Genomic DNA, 21,670 nt, shown 5'->3' with positions numbered 1-21,670 from the left:
CGTGTTGATGTTTAGTTGAAAATCAAATGTTAAATTAAGAACGAGAAATGCCAATATCTGTGTGGCCTACATTAAGAATTAAAAAAAGAAAACAAATATAAAAAATCAAGTAACTAAACAAATAAAAGATATTGTGATACACCCACTTATATAATGTATAATCTCTATTGTCTTTACTGCTGTTACTCGGTCCTCTACTGTTTCCATTTCCGTGGTTTCATTGCTCCGTCTCTGTTGAGATTAGGACTGGGGCGACAGGCATGTGCCTGTGTTTGCATGCGCATTTGTTTTCATGTGGCTTGACTCATGATTGTTAGTTTGGAGAAACAGATCTCATTCCCTGTGGTATGACACCATATCCCCTGCAAGAGGAAACGGGAGAATGAATTACACTGGGCAGTGAGCATTCAGTCACGAGCGCGACAGAGCGCGGAAGTTCCAGTACCGACCGAGATGTGGGCTGAACTCCTCAACTGTACTGATAAACATATGAATCAATTAATGAATGATTCGGTTCTCATCGTTGATTATTCAAGAACTACACAACACTACCTTAAAGCCTCACTGGTAAATCTCAGTGGCGATTCCAAAACAGCCAAAATTGTGGTCATTCTGCCAGAGTCCAGCTTCCGGCTTTCTCCAGTTCAGGAACCGCAGCTGGCCTGCAGTTTTGCTTACACAGCATTTCAGTCTGAGTGCTGGCAGCGGACATATCCCTCACATAGTTCAGGCAGCCTTGACATGGGCCGAAACAGCTGCCGACGTTTTCAGAATTTCTCGATACTCCAGTTAACCGCCAGCTCCAAAAAGCAGAAATTCTGTTATTATAAATCAGGGTTTTCAGCTGACGTCACGCTCACGTGACTACTCAGCGCATCCGCCATATTGGGTGGCAGTCGTTTCGCACCGTTGACCTGCATTGTATGACGCCTTAGGCAGTATTGGAAGTGAACAATGGGGAAAACGTGTTTAATGGTTGGTTGCACGGCCCGTGGAGGTGGAGATCAACGCTCTTTCTATCGCCTACCAGCCGTAATAGTGAATCAGTGTGAAAAAACAAAACAGCTCTCTGAACAACATCGTCACCTATGGCTGACACGGATATCCAGGTCCGATTTGGACGGTGTTAAGCTGGAATATGCCAGAGTCTGCGGTGCTCACTTTGTCACAGGTAATTAACTGTTAAGTATTTAAAACATGTAAGAAGAATATATTAATAATAGGGCTTGGGCGTTATGACTTATTACTTTCCGCGGCTGTCATGTTGACTGCCTCCGCCGCCTCTACTGCCTATTACTACCGCGTACTGTACTCCCTCTCTCAGCCGTGTTTTAATTTGATTAATTTCACCTTAACTTGATTTCAACCATGGTAAACCGTTGCTGTATTGTGGGCTGTAACAGCGCAACACATGATCGCCATGGGAAAAACATAGAAACAGATTAATTTTCCACCGCTTTCCTGCCTGGAGGCGCAACCACGGAGAACAAGTGTCAGAGATAACAAAGAGTCGTCGGCCCGCTTGGATCGCGGCTGTAAGTCGACCGAACATAACTTTCCACAGTATCCCGATGTCAATGAGAGTGTGTTATAAACCTTTGAAACACATAGCAGCAAGTTAAAAGTACATTACATGCGCGAGTGGTTGTTAGCACTGACGGTTAGCAGCTACTAAACTAGCATGTGCCAGAGCCCGTCTGAGCACAGCTTACCTTTGAACGAGTTGCTGTGTTCCCACTGTTTGCTGGCTTTATGATCTGCAGCTCCTACCGGCGCCAATACGGTAAATACAACTTAATTTTGCACTGGTCATTGTTCTGCTTAAATAATTAAAGCCGCGAGCGGCGTCGATCAGCCCTGCAGCCAAGCGCCTTCGCGCACCGCCGGCCGCCGGCCGTCAGCCACCGCAGAAGCATGCGACGCATTTGCGTCGGATTGTTTACATTTTTACCATCTTATTAAAACTCACCCGTCCACGTATGATGGCGATTTCCTTGATGTACATAACCAGATGTGAACTGGTTGTGAGCCTCTAGACCCTTGTAAGCTCTCATTTCCTCAAGAGTGTGCAGAGGGTTTTCACCGAACACCAGGTAATGCACTATGTCGCCGTGCTCTACATTTGGCCAATCATCTGGATTACGGCTAAACAAGGCACCGTGGAGGGCATACGGGTCCATATGGTCGATCACGGAACATTTCCTCAGATATACGTCCTTATCTGGTCGCTCTAGCGTGCTGGCGTACTTATCCATTCGTGATACGACAATACGTGTAAGACAACTAGAGATAAGGAAGTGTGCCACCCAATATGGCGGACCGGAAGTTGGCCAGTGACGTCAGTGAAAACCCCCTATTCTGAAAGCATTTTCAACATCCTATACTGTCCAGCCACACATGTCCTGTTGGGCACAGGGGCTCTCCTTTGCCCAGGCTCCACATAGAGAAGATTGTATCAATTGCGGTCAGAGTCCAGCTTACCACATCTATAATTTACAACTTGGAGGATATGTAAAAAGAGGCTCCAAAAAGATTGATAGAGGCATTAGTAGGGAGGATACGAGGGAGGGAGAGGGGATGGAGTCTGGTGTTTCCCAAAATGTACTTCTCTTCTTAAAAGTATAGTGGCCATTTTTTCCGGAAATGTAGGTATAAAATGCTCAAGTCACTCTTTGAATGGCTGCCCATGTGCAAGACCATCATACCTGCTCTTCCACCATCATGTGAAAGAATCTCCCAAACCCTTTCTGGTCTTATTTCATTCTTCTGAGGCCTTCCTCTTCTTCCCAGAATTCTTCCTCTTCTTTCTTCAGTTTGCTTCTTGCCATTCTCAGCCATTGTCAAGGTGTACGGTGAAAGCAGTGGAACTACAATGAATGGCTGAAACTGAAGCTAACCGGATACATAATTATTACATACACACTAGCACCATACATGCACAGCAAAAAAGAAACTAGTAAAGAATAAGCACGTACATTGGTGTCAGGAGAATACGTCAAAATGATTGGCATATGGGACAACCAATAGATAAGATGATCCCTCTGGAACTCGAAGCTGAGTTTCCTGAAATGTATGCACATATGGCTAGATAAAAAAGTGTGACAGCAGCTTGGAAAAACATACATTTGCAGGTTTCAGTTCACATCATCTTCACTTTTATAATGTAGTATTAGTTCCTGTTGCAGGGACCAAATTTCTGCCTAGGTTTGACTTAAAAGAATCATATTGGAAGGTCTGTAGACCTGGAGCTCGAGCAACTTGGCCACAATGACATGAACAATGTGTGATGGAGTCAATGTGAGGGATTCAGAGTCAAAAGCACTGAATTTGCTGTTAAGCGTGGTGGTGGTAGCATCACAGTAAGGGCTGTGGAAGTTTGTACACAGCTGGATGTTCAGACAAAAACAGTGATCCCAAATACGGACTGAAACTATTTCATTGAATAAATAAAGCAGATTAATCTTTCTGAAACTGCCTTTACACCAGCGCTATTGAACATTTTTTGACTATGTTGGAAATTCACATCCATGCCAAGAGACTCATAAATTAAAATCAAACCCTACCATCTCTGATAAGAAGAATGTTCAAATATCCTGGCAACATTTTCCCGACTAGGACCTTATTGATGAAAAGTGGGGGCTTTCAATTTGCCAGGAGGACCTTATTCTGTGTTCATAAAATGTTACATCCTGTGTTGATTATCAAACTCTAAAACAAATAAATCTAAGACAAATTCAAACTTGTGTACCCAGTTCTTGTCTCTAAACCTCGTTAAAGTCGTATGTTTCGTAATCACATCACCCTCCCGTGTATTCAACTTTTGGGAGTCACAATTACATTTCAGACTGATTAAGTTGCTGAGTTCAAAAATAGAACACATGTCGTTTGTAGCCATGACAACGGCATAAAAAGGCCAAAGAATTTGATAAAACTGAACCTCTGTAGATTTTATTGAACGCAAACTTTACACTTGTGATTTTCAGTAATTACAAATTGGTGTTATTGTTTTGATGACCTTTTGAATGTCTTATTATTTCCTTTCTGTGTCCTCTTTGCTCTCTGCAGGCAGCGTTGTGTATCTGGGGATGATGTTCGGAGCGTTTTTCTGGGGCGGTCTTTCAGACAAGGTGGGCCGCAAACAGTGCCTGCTCATATCCATGTCCGTCAACGGCTTCTTTGCCTTCCTCTCTTCCTTTGTTCAAGGCTACAGTATGTTTCTTCTCTGCCGCATGGTGTCTGGCTTTGGGTGAGTATACTTAACCTTTACTATTTCTTACTTTCCCACTCTTCCTCCCTTCATGCTCTGTGTCAATAAGACTCTGAAGGCCCCAATGATGATTTTCCCCCTATGCAGCCTGATCTCTCCTTTTGCTGCTGATTGCTCCACTTTCTTTCTTCAAAGTTAAACCATGCGAGGGGGGGGGGGGGGGGTTATTCTAAGTGCCGGGTTTCCTCCCATCCTCATTCCCTCTGAGCAAAGTGTGGGGGAGGAACCACACAAAATCAAAACGTTTGCAGAAACTAATCAAACACAGTATGTGAACATCTGCATGCTTTGACGCTGCTGTTGTCTGCTTGGCTGCTCGCATCCTTGATAAATGATGTTCCATCCCATCTAAACTATCCAACAGCATGTTCATACAGTAAATGAGCCTTTAGTAGCCATGACACGAGCAGATGTAATGCTGATGAAACACAAAAAGAAAAAGCAGATTAAATCTCAGCACGCCTGAATGTCTTAGTCAAAGTAGTTTGAAACAATAATCTGTGTTTATTTATAAAAGCAAAACAAATGTCATTTCAGGGTAATTTAAAAGTCAAGCAGGCCATTTTCATATTTAACAATATGGAGTCCAATTTGCTCCAAATTCAGCTCAAATCAACACAGTTCATACCTACACAATCCATTCACTTAGGCAGATTCAGGTCAAGTTACATACCATCCAAACCAATTACAACACAATAAAGTCAAAAAGGCAAACTGGTAAAAAAGTCAAAGGAAACGCAATTGAAAGCACTGAGTCATTGACTTGGAAGCAAGTCTTCTCCTAAGCAAACATGTAGTGACAATAGGAAGGAATATCACAATTTTAACAATATGGTACATCCAGCAGTGTCACAAATGTTTTGGTTTTGAGAAGACAAACTAGAGCCACAGAAATACAAAGTACCACTGGGCCAGAAATACTTTCACATTATCTTTCTTTTTCGTCTATTTGTTGTTGTTTTTTTTTTCTTTTTTGAGAGAATCCTAACTTTACAATAGTGATTCATTTATTCTGACTGTTCCCTGACCTTGTTTATGAACTTCTTTACTTCAATGGTTTGGCTAAACATGTTCATCTGTCCCAGAATTCCCTGCTGGGGATGTGAGGCAAAGACTCCCAAGTCCGGCAGCTGCTGGCAGAGTCATACTGCTGCTATTGTTTATGTACTTTATTGGCGAGGTCATTGTATACGCTGATGTGTTGGTTTTGTAGAGGACATGTTTTTTTCTTTCTAGCTGCCTTCATCAATTGCATCTTCTGCTTGTAACTCTGGAAAGTCATTATCAATGTTTGGGGGGGGGATCATGTAACCCACTTTAGTGCAACTCTGTGAGCCTTCTCCAGCTGCAACACACGTTTTAGAAAAGTAAGGCCCAGGGTATCTGGCACCCATTCATTGTGATTGGCCCCTCCGCTCCTTCAAGCATGTTCTCCAATCTCACATTTTTAGCCAGATCTTCATCTCAATGTTGATAACTTTGCCTTGCAAAGTTTCTTTTTTCCAATTTCACCTTGTTCAGATTTGATTGCTTATGCCTCCACTATAGAAATCCATGTTTCCATTTATGCGACCCTTTTTGTGCAGTCAACCAGTTTTTTTTTTCTCAACGACATTGAAAATACCCTGTAGCCATGTTGAAAATAATCCCTTTAAGTTACTTATGCCCTCTGTATTTCTTCTTTAGCACCAACAATCTTACCTTCAATACCATCCAAGCCCATAGAGGTGGTGCTAGCTGCCATGTTGTTTTCGCCTTCTGTGCTAGCTCTGAACCCTGTGGTTTGAATCCCAAAGTTTATGAATTCTAGTTGTCACAGTTTTTCCTTTTATCGGTATTCACTTTTAGCCTCGTGAGACCATCCTGATCTCGCGAGGTTTCAAGGTTTCACTCGCAGATCAGTCTGGCTACTCTCCGTTAAAGAAAATTTGGAGCCGTTCACCAAACGAACGTCCAATCAGCGTTGGCTTTGAGGCGGGTTGAGGCGTGACGCAACGGGAAGCGCGACAGTTCAGTCTAAAGAACATGGCGGCTTCAGCCGATGAAACTAGCGTTAGCGTGGCTATCGAGCAAGTTTTATCGGAATTACTGAGTATTTCTTTGCTGAGCTAACGAGCCTTTACCTGCAGCAGCAAGAGTAGCTTGGCTTGTCGTTGTGTTTTCGTCGTCGCTCGTAACAGAGCGACGACGAATCTGATTGGTTTATTTGGCCCGTCTATCACCAACATAGGCCAATCAGCTAACCAGTATTTTCGCCCCTTCCCAAAATTACTTCAACGGAAGGTTTCCAGATGGATATGCGGAGCAAATCTATCTGGCGGAGTCAGGTAAATTCACTTTACCATGGTTCGGAATCTCAGCTGTTTAATTGTAGACAACGCATGTTCCAGAAACGTGTTCAAATGAGCACTTCAACAAGGTCCATTAACAGACGTTGCCAGAGGTACTTCCTATAGAAAAAGAAAACAAACAGAGAAATGGTGGCATTAGCACAATCAGTGGCTTTGGACAGGAAAATAACACCGGTAAACACAAAAACACTAAGCTACGACTCTAGCACAGAGGTCTGGACTTCTGGCAGACGTGATCCAACCCATTGCATGTCTCTGGTCATTTTTCAACATGTCCTCCTGTTTCTGCAACATGCAACCTGCATCTACATGTCATGATCTGGTCTGCCTGCTGTCTTCATCCTGCCACTACTCAGACCTCTGTTGTTTCTTAAGCATCATGGGCTCCACCTCAGAGCCTGCTTCTCCACTACTCTGCAACCCACCTCTTTCTGCACACTTGTGATGCTCTTTATAAATTCTCCTCAGACAGCGCCAGATTATTGAAAGACCTGGCAAGTAGTTATCCAGCGTTTCTTCATGCCTGATTTCCTTGTCTTGACCAAGATCACGTTTCATGGATTTTCCTGCCTTGCCAAGCCCTGGTCAGACATCTGTGCTGCCTTTGGTTTTCCGGACCTCTACCTGGACTGACCACATGCCGCAAGCTAGTTAATCTGTCTTCCCTTCTCTTTTCTGACTACTCGTGTGTGATCAAAGCCTGTCTCTTAGATTCACATTTTGTAACACTGCCTTTGCTGTGAGAAGCCAGCCCTCAGCTTTACCAGGCTTCAGCTTGCTTCTGCAGAAGTTTTCTCTTTGCATAAGGGTTTTTGTTAATAAGCATTTTTAAGTGAAACACCATTCCTGGCTTGGATATCGGGTTCTCACCCTGTTAGTTCCTGACACTGCTGAGCTGTTATCTAGTTTTTTCTGCAACCAACAATGACTGTAAAGAAGCCAACAGGGATGAAATGGTGCTCCCTTCCATCCCTACTGAAGGTGTCTGTAAAGTTGGAAAATAAAAAAAGCTGCACACAGCATCACTCAAATAACAGGAAGGCTACTATGCTGCATAACTCTTTGCATTAATGTTTAGGCACTTTTAGTGCTGCCAGCAGTTTTGCTGTCCTTATGCACAGGTTGCCAGACCTGCCACATAATCACCCACTGTGTCCGTTGGGTGAAGAACAATCTTTAGGGGTTTGAGTTTTTGTGTTTCTTAATGTCACTTTTTCTTCCCTCATGTTTATGTTCTTTAGTTGCTGCCATTTTAGGTGATGCATTTGTGGATTAGGTTTTCAGTTTATTTTTGTGTTCTATGTACATTTTGTATGACTCTTCCCTGTGTTTCTCTCTGTATCAGCTCCAGTTCATTTTTCTCTGCCCTCATCTTCTCTGGCTTTCGTTAGAATCAGCTGTTCCTCATCTCCATCTGATTGCTCTCACCTGTTTCTGCAATACCTTTCGCCACACTTCCCTTTATATATAAGCACCCTGGTTTTCACTGCTGATTGCTGGTTTCTTCCATTGTTCTGGCTCAAGGTTCATGCCCATGCCCTGTTCTCCATTGGTGCTCCTCATGCCTGTTGTGCCCCAGAGGCCTCAACATGCCCGCATCTGCCCAATTGGAAGGTCCAAGGAAGGGAGGGCACATTACCGTCCCACCTGGTGAGCTAAATTCTGATAGGTCAAAAGGAAGTGATACCATCAAAGCCCACTGTAGTCTATGGCGGGTCCGACACTTCCTTGGGAGGCATAGGTCATCACTCTGGGAGCCCACCACTCTGGGAGCCACCATGCAATCCTACCGCCACCCCTCCATCCCACCTCCTGGGTGTTTGCATGAAAGGGACGATACTGATTTCTGTAAGAAAGAAAAACTAAAATGCAAACAACGTTAATGGCAGGGGGATCTCTGAGATCCAAGTACAGCCACAACCATTGTGCAAGGAGTTCTTTCTAGGGTTAAAAAAAGCAAAGAGTATACAAAGTTCATGGTTGCAATAGCTCAGTCAATGTCTCTGTCGAGGAAAAAGACGGGTCTTTCCACGGAAAAGCAAACCAACAGAAGTGGGTAATCCAGGCTCTGAAAGTAAAAAGCCTCTACAGAGTTTAGTTCCAAGCATAAGCATTTCCAGCTCCATGGCATAGACAGGGATTAATGTTTAAAACAGTGTGCTTGAGGGCTGGCGTCCTGCAACTTTTAGATGCATCTCTGCTTCAATACACCTGACTCCAATATGAGCTCATTAGCAGAGCTTGACTGCATGCTGGTGAGCTGTTTTAGCCATTTGATTCAGTTGTGTAGGGTAAGGTCCACATCTAAAAGTTGCAGGACATCAGCTCTCGAGGATTTGAATTTGAGACCACTGGTTTAAAATCTCCTGGTTTAGGTAACAGAATTAAGGAAAACTTAAAGGCTGGATCTGGTAGAATAGAATAACTATTCCCACTATTAACATTGTCCCTGACTGCACACACTAGGCCAGCAGTACTTTTAATAGAAAGAGAAATGAGGATCAAACAAACGCTATGGGAACAATAGCGCTGTCAATTAATGTTTACATAAAAGAGGCACAAGTGAACAGACAAGCACTTTGCCAGGAGTGCTTTCTATGGCAACACACAAAAAAGTGTTTACAAGAGCTGTGTCGCTCACTGCATCATGAAATAACAGAGCTAAGCAGAGACACTGAACAAGGCGTCTCTTCTGTGGAAAAAATAAACAGAGCTTACACAGAATAAAATTAGGCTTCTTGTAAGTTTTATTTGATTTCATATAATGTAGACATTTTTCTTTGATTTAAGTTCTAAAGCTTGCATTTTATAAGAAATTTACAGGATCAGTCTAAAGGTTGATTCCATTGCCATGACAATATATTTCTAAAAAGTACAATTATTAATATAGGACATAGAAAACATGCATTTTTGGGTTTTGTTGTGTAATTTGCCAATGCTGGGGACATCAGTGGGAATGCTGAGATATGAAACTTTGCAGACAACACACTTGCATCAAGTGTTGCCTGCAGTTTAACTTAATGCAGCTTGTTTCATTAAGCTTTTTCTTACCTCATTAACTTTGATACCATAAACCGCCTTAGAAAAACAGAAGGGAAGAGGGGACTTAAATAGCCATATGGAGATATTGCACATGTTTCTGTAATGTTTGTAATTAGGCTAAAATAAGGGAACAAATTGTCTCTAAAGAATGGTCAAAGTTATTGAGGGAGTGGGACAAGTCCGTGTTTACCAAAACTTGCTTTATCATTGATTCCTTTAGATTTGGCACACTCAGATATTCTGACTTGTGCAACATTGACATCTCTGTCTAAAAGCAAAAAGAACGAGACCGTACAGCCTGTTTTCATTTTCCTCACGCTCTCATGAATACAATTTTAGCACATGGACGCTTTTACAGTCGATCATAATGTCACAGTTGGCTGCTACAGTGAGCCAGCCGAAATATAACAGCTGGTTATACAGCCCAGATCAGACCATAAAAATGCAAACTCACCATATATACTTAAAAAGTTTTAGGCTTTTGTAAAATCCAATTATTTTAAATTTGACACTTTTCAGTCACATTTCGCAGTGGAGGGGAACACAGCAGAGCCAAGCAGGCAGGAGGCAGACAGATGAGGGAGAAAAATGTACCTTAAATGTATCCGACTATAGATCGTCTACAGTGGAGAAGGGCCTTTGACTCCAGATCCACATGTAGCTGTTTGGCCCCTTCACTGTGACCCTTATGAAACCAAATAAGGATTTTTTAAATCATAAAGGCAGTAAGAAACTGTGCTTTTAGCAGTAGTGCTGTATGTTTTCATGCAATATCTCAACAGAACACATACAAAAGAAGGTCACCAAAGGTACAATTCTTTCCATGCCCTGTCTTTCTCTTTTTTGTATGTTAGTCTTTTTCTATTTATAAGTGGGCAAATATCTTTCTTCATTTCTGCATTAATGGATAGGATAGACAAAAATTACGAATTTTCCTTTGTAAAAGTCAGATCCTTAATTTTGTTGTACAATTTGAAAATTAAACTTTTTTTGTTTATTTTCCTTAGCTTTGAAAATAAATTTTTTTCATTTAGTATCTTTATAAAATCTATATTTTTATGTACCCCTTGTCAAATTATGGTGTGAGGGAGAGAGGGTAGGCTGCAGACCCCTGCTTTAGAACCAGCCAAAATGTATTGGCTGATTATGTGTTATTGATAGAAGAAAAGGTGTCTTTGAAAAGACCCAAAAATAAAAACATCAGCACAAATAGCATGTTTAATACTTCGTTGGATCCCCCCCCCCCCACACACACACAAACACACATTTTATCACGTTAGAACCACAAACTTAAATGTACCTTTTCAGATTTTCTGCTATAGGCCACACATGGTAGTTCATAACTGTGAAATGAAAGGAAGATGATAGAAAACAAATTCTAAGAAGGTGTGGTATACATATCTATTCAGTCCTGTTCACTGTTATACCCCTAAACAGAATTCAGTGCAACCAATTGTCTGCAGAAGTCACCTAATTAGTCAATAGAGTTTATCTATTTAGAGTCTACCTTTAGTCTGAGTATAAATATAACTGTGTTGTTAATTTCTTAGAGGTTTGTTAGACAACTCCATGGAAAGTGTTGCTACTGTAGATTCACACTGTAGACAAATACGACCCAAATTTTCATTGTTACATTTTTCAATACCAAATCTCTTTTTCGCTCTTTTTTGCAAGTGGTTTAGCAGTGTTTAATTTTTCAGTGTTTGATTTTACGATGCCAAATCTCTTTTTCAGTATCATTGGAAGCTGCCACTGGTTTAGCTCCATGATGACCATAACCTGAATTTGCAGGATTGGCGGGGCTGTGCCGATAGTATTCTCCTACTTTGCGGAGGTCTTGGCCAGGGAGAAGAGAGGAGAGCACCTGAGCTGGCTCTGCATGTTCTGGATGATTGGAGGAATTTACGCCTCAGCCATGGCCTGGGCCATAATCCCACACTATGGTGAGTGTCGGCGCTCTTTTACAGCACACTCGATTTACCAGTATTAGTGAAGTGTCACTTCTGTGCATACAGCAAATATACTTTTGCTTTAAATGGGACATATCATGCTTTTTAATGTCTTCCTTTTCATACAAATCATTCATTTGTGGTCTCAATTCCTCGTTATTGTTATCCCAGATATTTCTTTTACCCCTGGGGTCCGTTCTTCGTACGTCGCTAACTCAGTTAGCAGGATTTCATTGTTGACGATTTGGCATGATCTTGGATCGTTTGGTTCTTCGAAAGACATCCTGCACTTGTTGTCATAGCAACATGTGCGCCAGCTTAAACCTGCTCGAGAGCAGGCTTATTTCATGTAAACAAGATTAGATCACGGCTGTATAAGCGGAGGTGATAGGGAAGTCTGTCATAGCCATGTTCATTTTTACGACTGCAACCTGTTGCGGAAGATGCAAGAATAATTTGCAGAGTTTTTCGAATTAATCGCGTATTGCGCAATAGACAGGATCCTTTAGCGCAGCGCGACAGTCATAATACAGACAGTGTAATTGTAGAGAGATTTTCTTGGTGGCTGTTATAAACAGACAAACACATAATTTAACATTGGCTTTTAAAGAGGAAAACGTGATGATGGAGCCATAAATCTAAAATATTTAAGTTATTTGTATGCTTTTTAGTTTTATCCTATTCAGTAAGAAGATTTGTTCGGGACATTTTATTGTGAAGTTTAGTTTTACTTTGAAAGGCTTGCTTCCTGTCGAGCCGTATATTGTATTAGAAAAAAACTTTGGATGGATTATCTAGCCACGGAGCAATACAGTTTTTCCGTGTAAACTGTGGATGTCTTGGAAAAGGAAGATTTTCATTTTTATGGATAAAGATTTTTTTTGTTAAACTTCCCAGTTTGCACGTGTCCTTTACTTTCCGTCTCTAAGGAATGACACTGAAATTTGGATCTCTTGACATAACAAGTGCCTTTTTAAAATAAAGTATAACAATTAAAGGCTACCATTTTGTAGAATATTCTTATATTTCACTTTTACTTGTCCCCATGTTCTAGTGGGTCCTGTGGAGGGCCTGACATAAAAGAACAAAGTAAATATGAGATTATTAAAATGCAAAAATTAATACTGTAGAAAGTGATAGAAACATATACCATGGACAGTATTTACGCATTAATTTATCTGCTGCTTTTTGCCAGCCCTCTCTCCTGCTTTAACAGATTTTGAGGTGTTTTAATTAATGACTCAAATTCGGCATAACCTTCCATTAAAAGCTCGTGTTCTGCTTGGGAGAAAAACTGTGGGCGTTCTTTGCTGAACAGCCAATAGCAGCGCTGTGATCATTGTTTCTACTATCGATACATTTCCCCTTTTAAACAAACGCATGAACGCGCAGTTGTCTCAGATAACTCAATCCAGCCATACTAATCATAAACAACAGATGTGTTTGAAGAACCCAGTTAGCCGGATCATGGTTAGCCGGATGAAATCATCTTGGATGTCTCATTTGATCTTGGATGTTTTAAGCAACGTACGAAGAACGGACCCCTGTTCTGAGATGCATCTCAGAGCAACTCGTTTTGGTGCGGTCTTTTTAAATGCAAAGGAGGCCCTTTACACCCCACCTCCCTCAATGTCGCAGAGTGTTCCACTCTATCCCGTTAGGCTATTTTAGCAATAAGCTGGGAGACGGCGTAATGAATTGTGTGGGTTAATACATCCAGCAACTGAACATTTCCACTCATCCACTTGTAGTTTAGCATTGTTCAGGATGGACTACAAAATCGCTGTGAAAAACATAAAAATGGCAGCTTTGCAAAATTGCTAAGCCGGAAGTCCATGACATCGTTTGCAAGTTTCGCCTCAAACACTGATTGTTCAGAAAAAAAAAAATGTAATGGAAAACAGAGAAAAATAAAAACGAAATGTATTTAACGGCTAAAAAATTGGATTTTGCATGTCTGGGAGGTGGATGCTAACCTGACTCCGCCAGATAGATTTGCTTCGCATATCCATCTGGAAACCTTCCGTTGAAGTCATTTTGGGAAGGGGCGAAAATACTGGTTAGCTGATTGGCCTATGTTGGTGATAGACGGGCCAAATAAACCAATCAGATCAACGAAGCATATGACGTACTCGTCAACATCGAACACACAACCACAAGCTACTCTTGCTGCTGCAGGTAAAGGCTCGTTAGCTCAGCAAAGAAATACTCTGTAATTCTGATAAAACTTGCTCGATAACCACGCTAATTTCATCGGCCGAAGCCGCCATGTTCTTTAGACTGAACTGTCGCGCTTCTCGTTGCGTCACACGTCAACCCGCCTCAAAGCCAACGCTGATTGGACGTTCGTTTGGTGAACGGCTCCAAATTTTCTTTAACGGAGAGTAGCCAGACTGATCTGCGAGTGAAACCTTGAAAGCTCGCGAGATCAGGATGGTCTCACGAGGCTAGGTGGATGCTGGACCGAGGTGCAGACGAGAAGTGGCCGCTTAATGAGATGAATAATGACGATTTCATGAAAAGGGCAGCAAGACTTGCAGACAGGCAGACATTAACAAGGACCAGAGAGCAAACAAGAAGCTATCCTGACAAAGGGGTAGCCCAACGGAGGATCTGACAACCACAGAGAGGAACAGGGAGGACAGCAGGTGAAGACAGCCAATCAAAAATTAAGAGTGACAAGAGCAAGCAATAGAAGTAAAGGAGGAACGATGATAGGGCAGGCAGGGAGGAAACAGAATCTAATAGAAACTACTAACTCAATACCAAGGTGAAACAAAGGATAAATAACTGAAGAGATGATCCAAAATAATAAAATCCAAACACATACACATAAGGATCATAACATGCCCTATTTAATAGTCATTTTTCCCCAAATGTCTGTAAGTAAGACTGTCAGGGTTTTGTTTACCGATGAACTCAGGACGCACACACGGGACTAAAAGTTTGAGTCTTTATTGAAGGAAGTATGCTGGGTGGTGAATGATGAAGACCGGAGGTTCAGGACTGCAGAAGGTCAGGGATAAATGTGAAGGCAGGAGCTGACGGCCCGGAGACAGATAGTCCACACTAGCTAGGTGCTTCTCGGCTAGCAGGCCTCATAGCACTCTGGGCGGCTAGTCAGTTTAGCAGAACTTGGGAGACACCAGGGCACAGCTGAGCTTCTCCAGGGCGGCTAGTCAGGTTAGCAGAACTTGGGAGACACCAGGGCACAGAGCAGAGCCTTTCCAGGATGGCTAGTCCAGTTAGCAGTTCTCTGGAGACACCAGGACACAGAACAGAACCTCTCCAGGAACAAACAGTGAACGAACAGTCTTTAGAGTGACTGACAGGACTAACCTTAACAACAGGAGCAAAACAAAGCTTCCAAGGCAAAACAGGGACTGGCATGGAGAGGTGTGGAATGATGACGGCCCAGTGCTGAACTGAAGGCAGAGGCAGGTTTAAATAGAACACTTCACAGGTGAAAACAGGGTCTGGCTAATTGACTGGTAAATGATAACAGGTGTGACTGACTGCTGAGGAGGTGAAGTGAAAATTGACAGAAAATAACTGATGACTGAAAACTAACAATAAATAAAGTCAAACCTAACCCAAAAGAGATGAAAAAATGAAAATAACAGAAAAACAAAGCCATACCAAAACTCAACCATGACAACCATGACAAAGACTTTATATACATATAGGGTTAATGTATTTCTCTATGATTGATGGAGGTGTTAACTCAAGAAAAAACAATGTTGAGACCGTTTCAAACATGTTCTTTATTACTGTATTTCTTTCAGGGTTATTCCAGCTATTTCCTATTTAGATATCATTTTCTTTAGTTACATTGTGCAGCATATCAGTTGGCTTAAACTTGGAAAAGACTTTGCAAATTCTCATTATGTTGACAAGCCTAAAACTGGCCTCTTATCAAGCATGTCTACACTTTTCACAGCCACTGTTTATCACACTGCTTTCGGTTCCTCACTCAACTAAAACTGAAATGAAGGAGCAGAACGTAAAACTTCGAGCAAACATAACACACCTCTTCTCCTGCAGTAAATAACATCAGTCTCTGTCTATTGTAATGGTGCCTCTAAGTACAGCATCCCCTTGGGTCTCCATTCTGTCTGAAGCATCTGATACACAAGACTGCACCGTAGAGGTGTTGTTGTTTTTTTCTTCAAAATAATAAAATCCATTACAGTAAGCATGTGTGGTGGGGGGGGAGGCAGATTTAGATGACTGTTTATAGATCTGCAAATGTGTGAAATACCTTGAGCAAAATAACACTGCATTAGTTAAGAATCCACAGACGGTTCTGAGCTAAAAGGAGAACCTGGACTGCATATTGGACAAGAGAGGCTGTGTGGTTACATCCTGCAGAAAATATTTAGTACATAATGAAATGTTAATGGCATGCCTAATGACTAGGATACACACAAACAGTTAAGTGGATTGTAATGTCAGTGTGATGTCCATACCTTACCCTATGACAGATAATATGTGGAGGGCATTGCATATAATTTCCATTTGCGGTGATAATTTAAAAAGCAGGGAGCCTTCAGGGAATGAACAGATAGCAGCTAGTTGTGTAGGTGGAGACCCTGACTACAACAGCGGCAGAAAAAAAGCAGCACAACAGGCTTGCAATATAGTGTGCGATCATATACATTAACCTTTTTATCATTTGATGTTACTGGGAATTTATGTCAGATCAACACAAATTAGCACATGATTTTAAAAATGGAAGGAACCGGAAGCTTGTTTTTAAAAATTTAGCCCCACTTAGTAAATGTTTGAACCAACCTTCTCCCCAATTACAGATGCAAATCATTTATGGTACGTTTCTTCCAGTTTTTCCACATCTGGGGAATAACATATTTGACAATTATCCTTTGCAACATGGTTCAGACTATGCAAGTCTTCCACTTTACAATTTTCTACTACCTATGCACTAATGAACACAAATGTGCATTGCACTTTTCATCCCAAATAAATTTGAGCCATCAATCTGAGCTGATACTGACAAAACAAACAAAAGCCAGTAACTTTGTCTTATTTCAGCTACCTGTTTACTGGCTACCACTTACCAGTTAGTTATCCATTATCATTATTTCATTGCTGTTCATTGTTACTTTTCATATTGTTAAATTGTATATGCCGTATACCAAATCCACCTGTCTCATATACATAACACCATACATAATGCTCTGTGTGTGTGTGTGTGTGTGTGTGTGTGTGTGTGTGTGTGTGTGTGTGTGTGTGTGTGTGTGTGTGTGTGTGTATACCTGTACATCACTTCCACCTCCAACATGTACATAATAACAACAACGATGAAAATAAGATTTGCTCCTGCATCCTTTGCACCATTGCATTATTGTCTTAGTTTGTCTGCTTGTTTTGTGTGTACAAGCTGACAACTGCAGTTTGGGTTTGGTTTTATTGGCATTGTTGTGTTTTTTGTATAATTGAATAAGTAAGCACATCATGAGCATAGTATAATCCAGAGTCAAATTCCTTCCTGGCAAATAAAGCTGATTCTGAAATTGTATCGTAGGAAAATGTGAAACATTCATTGTGGTTTCCTGTAAATTAAGTTTAAGAGTCTGTAGAACACAAAGATGTCATTCACGCAGTTTAAAATCTTCAGTTAGTGGAAAGTCTTTAATGTAGCTTAAGCGTAATCAATATTTGTTATGTTAATTTCATAAACATTTATGAAGCAGAACAAACAATAACCTTTAAATTTCTTGGGTGTCGTGGCGCACGGTTATGGTTAAGGTGTGTGTCTGATGATCAGGGCGAAAGGAGCAAAATAAAAATAAATCTGGTACGGAGGGGTGAAAATCAGGGTAAAGGAGCAGAGAAAAAGATTAGGAGGATGAGGGGGGATGAAAGCTATAGCCTGTGCCTGATTTATGTGGCCTGTGTCAGAGATAATCGAAAGGTGAGGGTGTACTGCAGAGGACTGAGGGGAGGCAGAGAGAAAACAAAAGGGAGTGAGAAAAAAGAGAGAGAGAGTGTATAAAGGGAGAGGAAAGAGAAAGTGATGCATGAAGAGGAGTCTGTCTCTGTTTTCAGCACTGTGTTGATAGGATATAATCAACTCTGCTCTTGGACACTCGCCAACAGGACACTGACTCTACTGGGACTATTATATAGAGGCACAACACTATAGATGTATTGACACCCCTTTGATTAAGTACCTTTAGGGAGTATTTTTGTTAAGTAAAAGTGTCCTAAGGAGTTTAAACCTCTTTTTTTAGCTACGACGTCCCCTGAAGACAGTGATACATATAAGAGGAAGAACAAAAACATTGGCTGAAAGAGTTGGTGCCAGGTTCTTCTCGCTATTGGGGTTCTGTTTGCTCCCATCAAGCTAAGCAACTCTAACATTTCTATATGGACTGACTTGCCAAACTAACAATTCTAACACCTGCAATAAAGAGGTATGATAAAATCAGTGAAACAAAACAAATACAGATTCTCCAACACTGTCGCACATCCATTTAAACCCACATTGGAAATGTTTTGTACCCAGTTTGACAACCATCAGTTGTTGGATGCGAGCTGACAGAAGCAAGGCTGCCATCCATCCGTGCCCTCTGACCACCAGGCCCTCTCCACGACTGAGATGGTCGAAGCGGGGGCTGAACCAGCAACCCGACAGTTGCTGGTTCAACCAGACCCTACTGCAGCAAAGCATCCCCAAACCATGGCACTTTCACCTCTGTGCTTCATGGTTGGTACGAGGTTCTTTTCCTGGAATGATGTATTTAGTTTAAATGCCAAGCACGATTCAACGTTAGGCTCCTCTGTCCAAGGAACAATGTTCCTGAAGTCCTGGTCTTGATCTACATCGATTCTGGCAAACTAGGGTCTGGGATTTGTGTTTTTCTCACATACCAAAGGTTTCCATCCCATTGGAGCTAAACCTAGGCTGGCCCTTTGTGATTCTACAAACATACACTTTCACATTAATAGTAGCAAGATCCTGCTGAGGATGACATATTAGGGTTTTTGGAGACTATTTTTGTTTTTGAATGTCCTACATTATAGACTATCTTGTGTACAGTAGAAAGGGCTCACTAAATATCTTACCAGTTTCATGAGCTCCTGCAGTCGTCTCTCTGAAGGCCTTAGACCCGGCTTTGACCATTGCTATGGTGTTTATGCTTTGACAGGCTGGAGTACACCAAACTATATGTTTTAAGCTTAAACAGGGTGAACCTCCTTCATAATGTTGTCCAGCAATGTTGTGATCATGTTCACCTGATGCAATACAGTACGCTCCACCAAAAATAGCATTTTTGAAAATAGTTTTTATAAAACAGATTTAGTTGTGTGTTTATATTACTCTGAATTTTCTGTTCTGTATTGTTAAAATGATACTAACTAGCATAATGTCTACATATCTACGATAAGCCAACAGGCTTTTATGGGGTGTTATTATCACAACTGTGTGCAGCTTCTTTTTATCCTTTTTAATATATGCCCAAAGACAATTTTACATCTCCATCGCCTTCCTTATTGTCAATCTTCAAATGAGACATGTTCGTGTTCTGGTGTTTCAGCAGAGTAAATGTAAAAAAAAAAAAAGCTTTCAGGGGCACAGATGCTCATGAAAATGAGAAGTTTGTTTTAGCTATAACTGGTCGCCATTTAAACAAACGTATAGGCTTAATTTAAAAGCACACAAACTTTATTTGTCTGAGTAATGGTAGGAATGCCTACAGCGGCTGCTGATGGAGGTCAATTGATCAGACGGCAGTGTTTTAACACATTTCTTTTCTCCACGATGCAGTGACGTGTGGGTAATAGGTTCCGCCGCAGTGCTTTCTGCATTGACTGGTGGACAAAGGCCAGATAGTGTGTGAGTGTGAGTGGGAGAGAGAGAGCGAGAGAGAGACAGAGAGAGCGAGAGAGAGACAGAGAGAGAGAGATTTTTTTTAAAGTAGCTGAAGATCTGATACAGAGAACAAAGAACAGACATGTTTCAAGAAGCAACACACCGTCACCATTACATTTGGTGTGTTAAAGGTTGGTTTGTCTTTTTTCTGATGAATACTGTCCTGATTAGAAATGAATCTCATGATATAAATAATGGTCAACGACAGCATGTGTTCCTGTACTTGCAGCTGAGTGAGAAAATGTTTTGCTCATTTTACAAGTAAAGTGAGGACTTCGATGTAAAGTGAGGAGCTTTTTTTTGGTCCTCACTTTTTTTCTGGGCAAGGTTGTTAGGTTTAGGACCAAGGTGTCAATTATGGTTATATAACCCCAAAGGTTATGGTTAGGGTCAGGCTAAGGCCATAGAAAGACTTGAAAATGAATGGAAGTCTATGGAAGTCAAGGTACGATCCTCACTTTGTATTTTAAACAAGGATACTTGTGTGTGTTTGTGCGCATATGTGTGTGTGCGCGCCGAATGTGTTTTAGCTGCTTCCTGTAGAGTCGGGGACATAAATCTTGCTGAGTTTCTGAATCAGTCAGCCATCCCCTCCAGTCCATTATAGCTATAATTCCCCTAATGAGGTTTGTACTCGTACAAGCTACAGCAGCCATACAGGCCACACATACACACTGGTACAGTGATTCGGTTATAATACTAACATATTTCTCTGCTGCCGCTATTTTCGAACTGTCCAGGTGGATTCAATTCAGACAGAGTTTAAAACAAGCATGTGTCCTTTGGAGACCCACTGTCTGTGAGTCTGGTTCCCTGGTGCTTGGTCTTTTCTGTTGGCAACGTCTGGTGTTCGCTCACTCAGGGAGTGATATGTGTTGAAGCTGATTGATGGATTGCATGAATAACTGCTGAGGATGAGCCAACCAAGAGAGCTGGGTAAGTTTGGTTGCGCATGATAAGCTAGGCTTGGAGATGGGCAATGAGGTCACCAGTCGGGTAAGAAAACAAGAACACTTCTACTTTATTCCTGCTAAAGTTTGTTTAATGGATAACAGGATGAATTATTTACATGGGCGTAATGGACAGGGGATATGGGTAGGACATGCCCCCCCCCCCCCACACACACACACACTTTTTTTCAAAACATGGGTGCTCACGATCTTGTTAAAACAATACCAATGACAACAATGCCGTTCTAGACGGTATTTTGTGCAAAAAAATAGAGCTGAAATGTCCCGTCTGATAAACATTGAAAGGCAGCACCTTTATGACTCACTAAATGTTACAAAAATGATAGAGAGCTGCTACAAACAGTCAAAGTATGAGGTTTTACTCAATGTTGTTGGGATTAGCAGCCACGTCGGGTACAATCCTGTTGAACCGACTTTCCGACTCATAATACCGACTTGCCGGACCGTTTCAGTTAGATTTTCCAATCCGGAGGTCGAGAATGCCAAATATCGAGGACAAATGGAACGCGCTAACCCCGGAGTTCCACTGAACGTGGAAACGTCGTATTGCAGGTGTGCCGCACCCTCATGGCCGGATTCTGTTTTGGATTTTCCCTGGATCTCTGATTACCAGGCTCTGGATCTGCTCTCGTGTTACTTTGTTTTATGTTCTTGAACAAATGGACATGTGGTATTACAAATTAATACATTTATAAATCATTACATTTTATATTTGAATAAAGAAACAAGTTGGATTGTTCATTTAAATTTATTTTACTCTCACATGTACAATCATGAGCCTTCTCTACACACCAACAATTTAAACACAGTTGTTTTTAAAGGCATGGAAAAGTCTTCTTTAAAATGTCCAGGTCATTCCAATGTCATACACCCTGCTTGCAACTGGGCTGGAGCTCAAGACCCTGGAAAGGCAACGGTTTTGAACAGCTTCTTGCATTTGTTTGGCACTCTGTAACTTCATGGTACTTAATTTGGCAACATATTTCAGCCTTAGTTTGTGAAATACAGCTACAACAAATCAATAAGCATAAAATGAGGGTCCATCTGTTGGGTTTCTGCATTGTTCTCACCAAGTAAACACATTTTCAGAAACAATATCAGCCCAGAATGGTGATCTGCACCATATGATCTACTTTAAGTAGTTATCACTGGTTACTGCAACCGTAAAATCCAGAAAATATGGGCAAAGTTGC

General features: G+C 41.4%; 1 protein-coding gene across 1 annotated transcript in view; it reads left to right on the top strand.

Annotated features, from left to right (window-relative positions):
• Positions 1-21,670, top strand: part of LOC105931078 (synaptic vesicle glycoprotein 2C) — an 80,383-nt gene that overhangs the window by 39,157 nt on the left and 19,556 nt on the right. The window contains exons 3-4 of the mRNA XM_036140505.1: positions 4,066-4,246; positions 11,452-11,603. Of these exons, the coding sequence (XP_035996398.1) occupies positions 4,066-4,246; positions 11,452-11,603 (333 nt within the window). The remainder of the gene's footprint in view (positions 1-4,065; positions 4,247-11,451; positions 11,604-21,670) is intronic.

The sequence above is a fragment of the Fundulus heteroclitus genome, chromosome 8 (genome assembly GCF_011125445.2).
Source record: "Fundulus heteroclitus isolate FHET01 chromosome 8, MU-UCD_Fhet_4.1, whole genome shotgun sequence".
NCBI classification, from domain to species: domain Eukaryota; kingdom Metazoa; phylum Chordata; class Actinopteri; order Cyprinodontiformes; family Fundulidae; genus Fundulus; species Fundulus heteroclitus.
The sequence above is the reverse complement of the archived record's forward strand: the minus strand, read 5'-3'. Positions and strand labels throughout refer to the sequence as shown.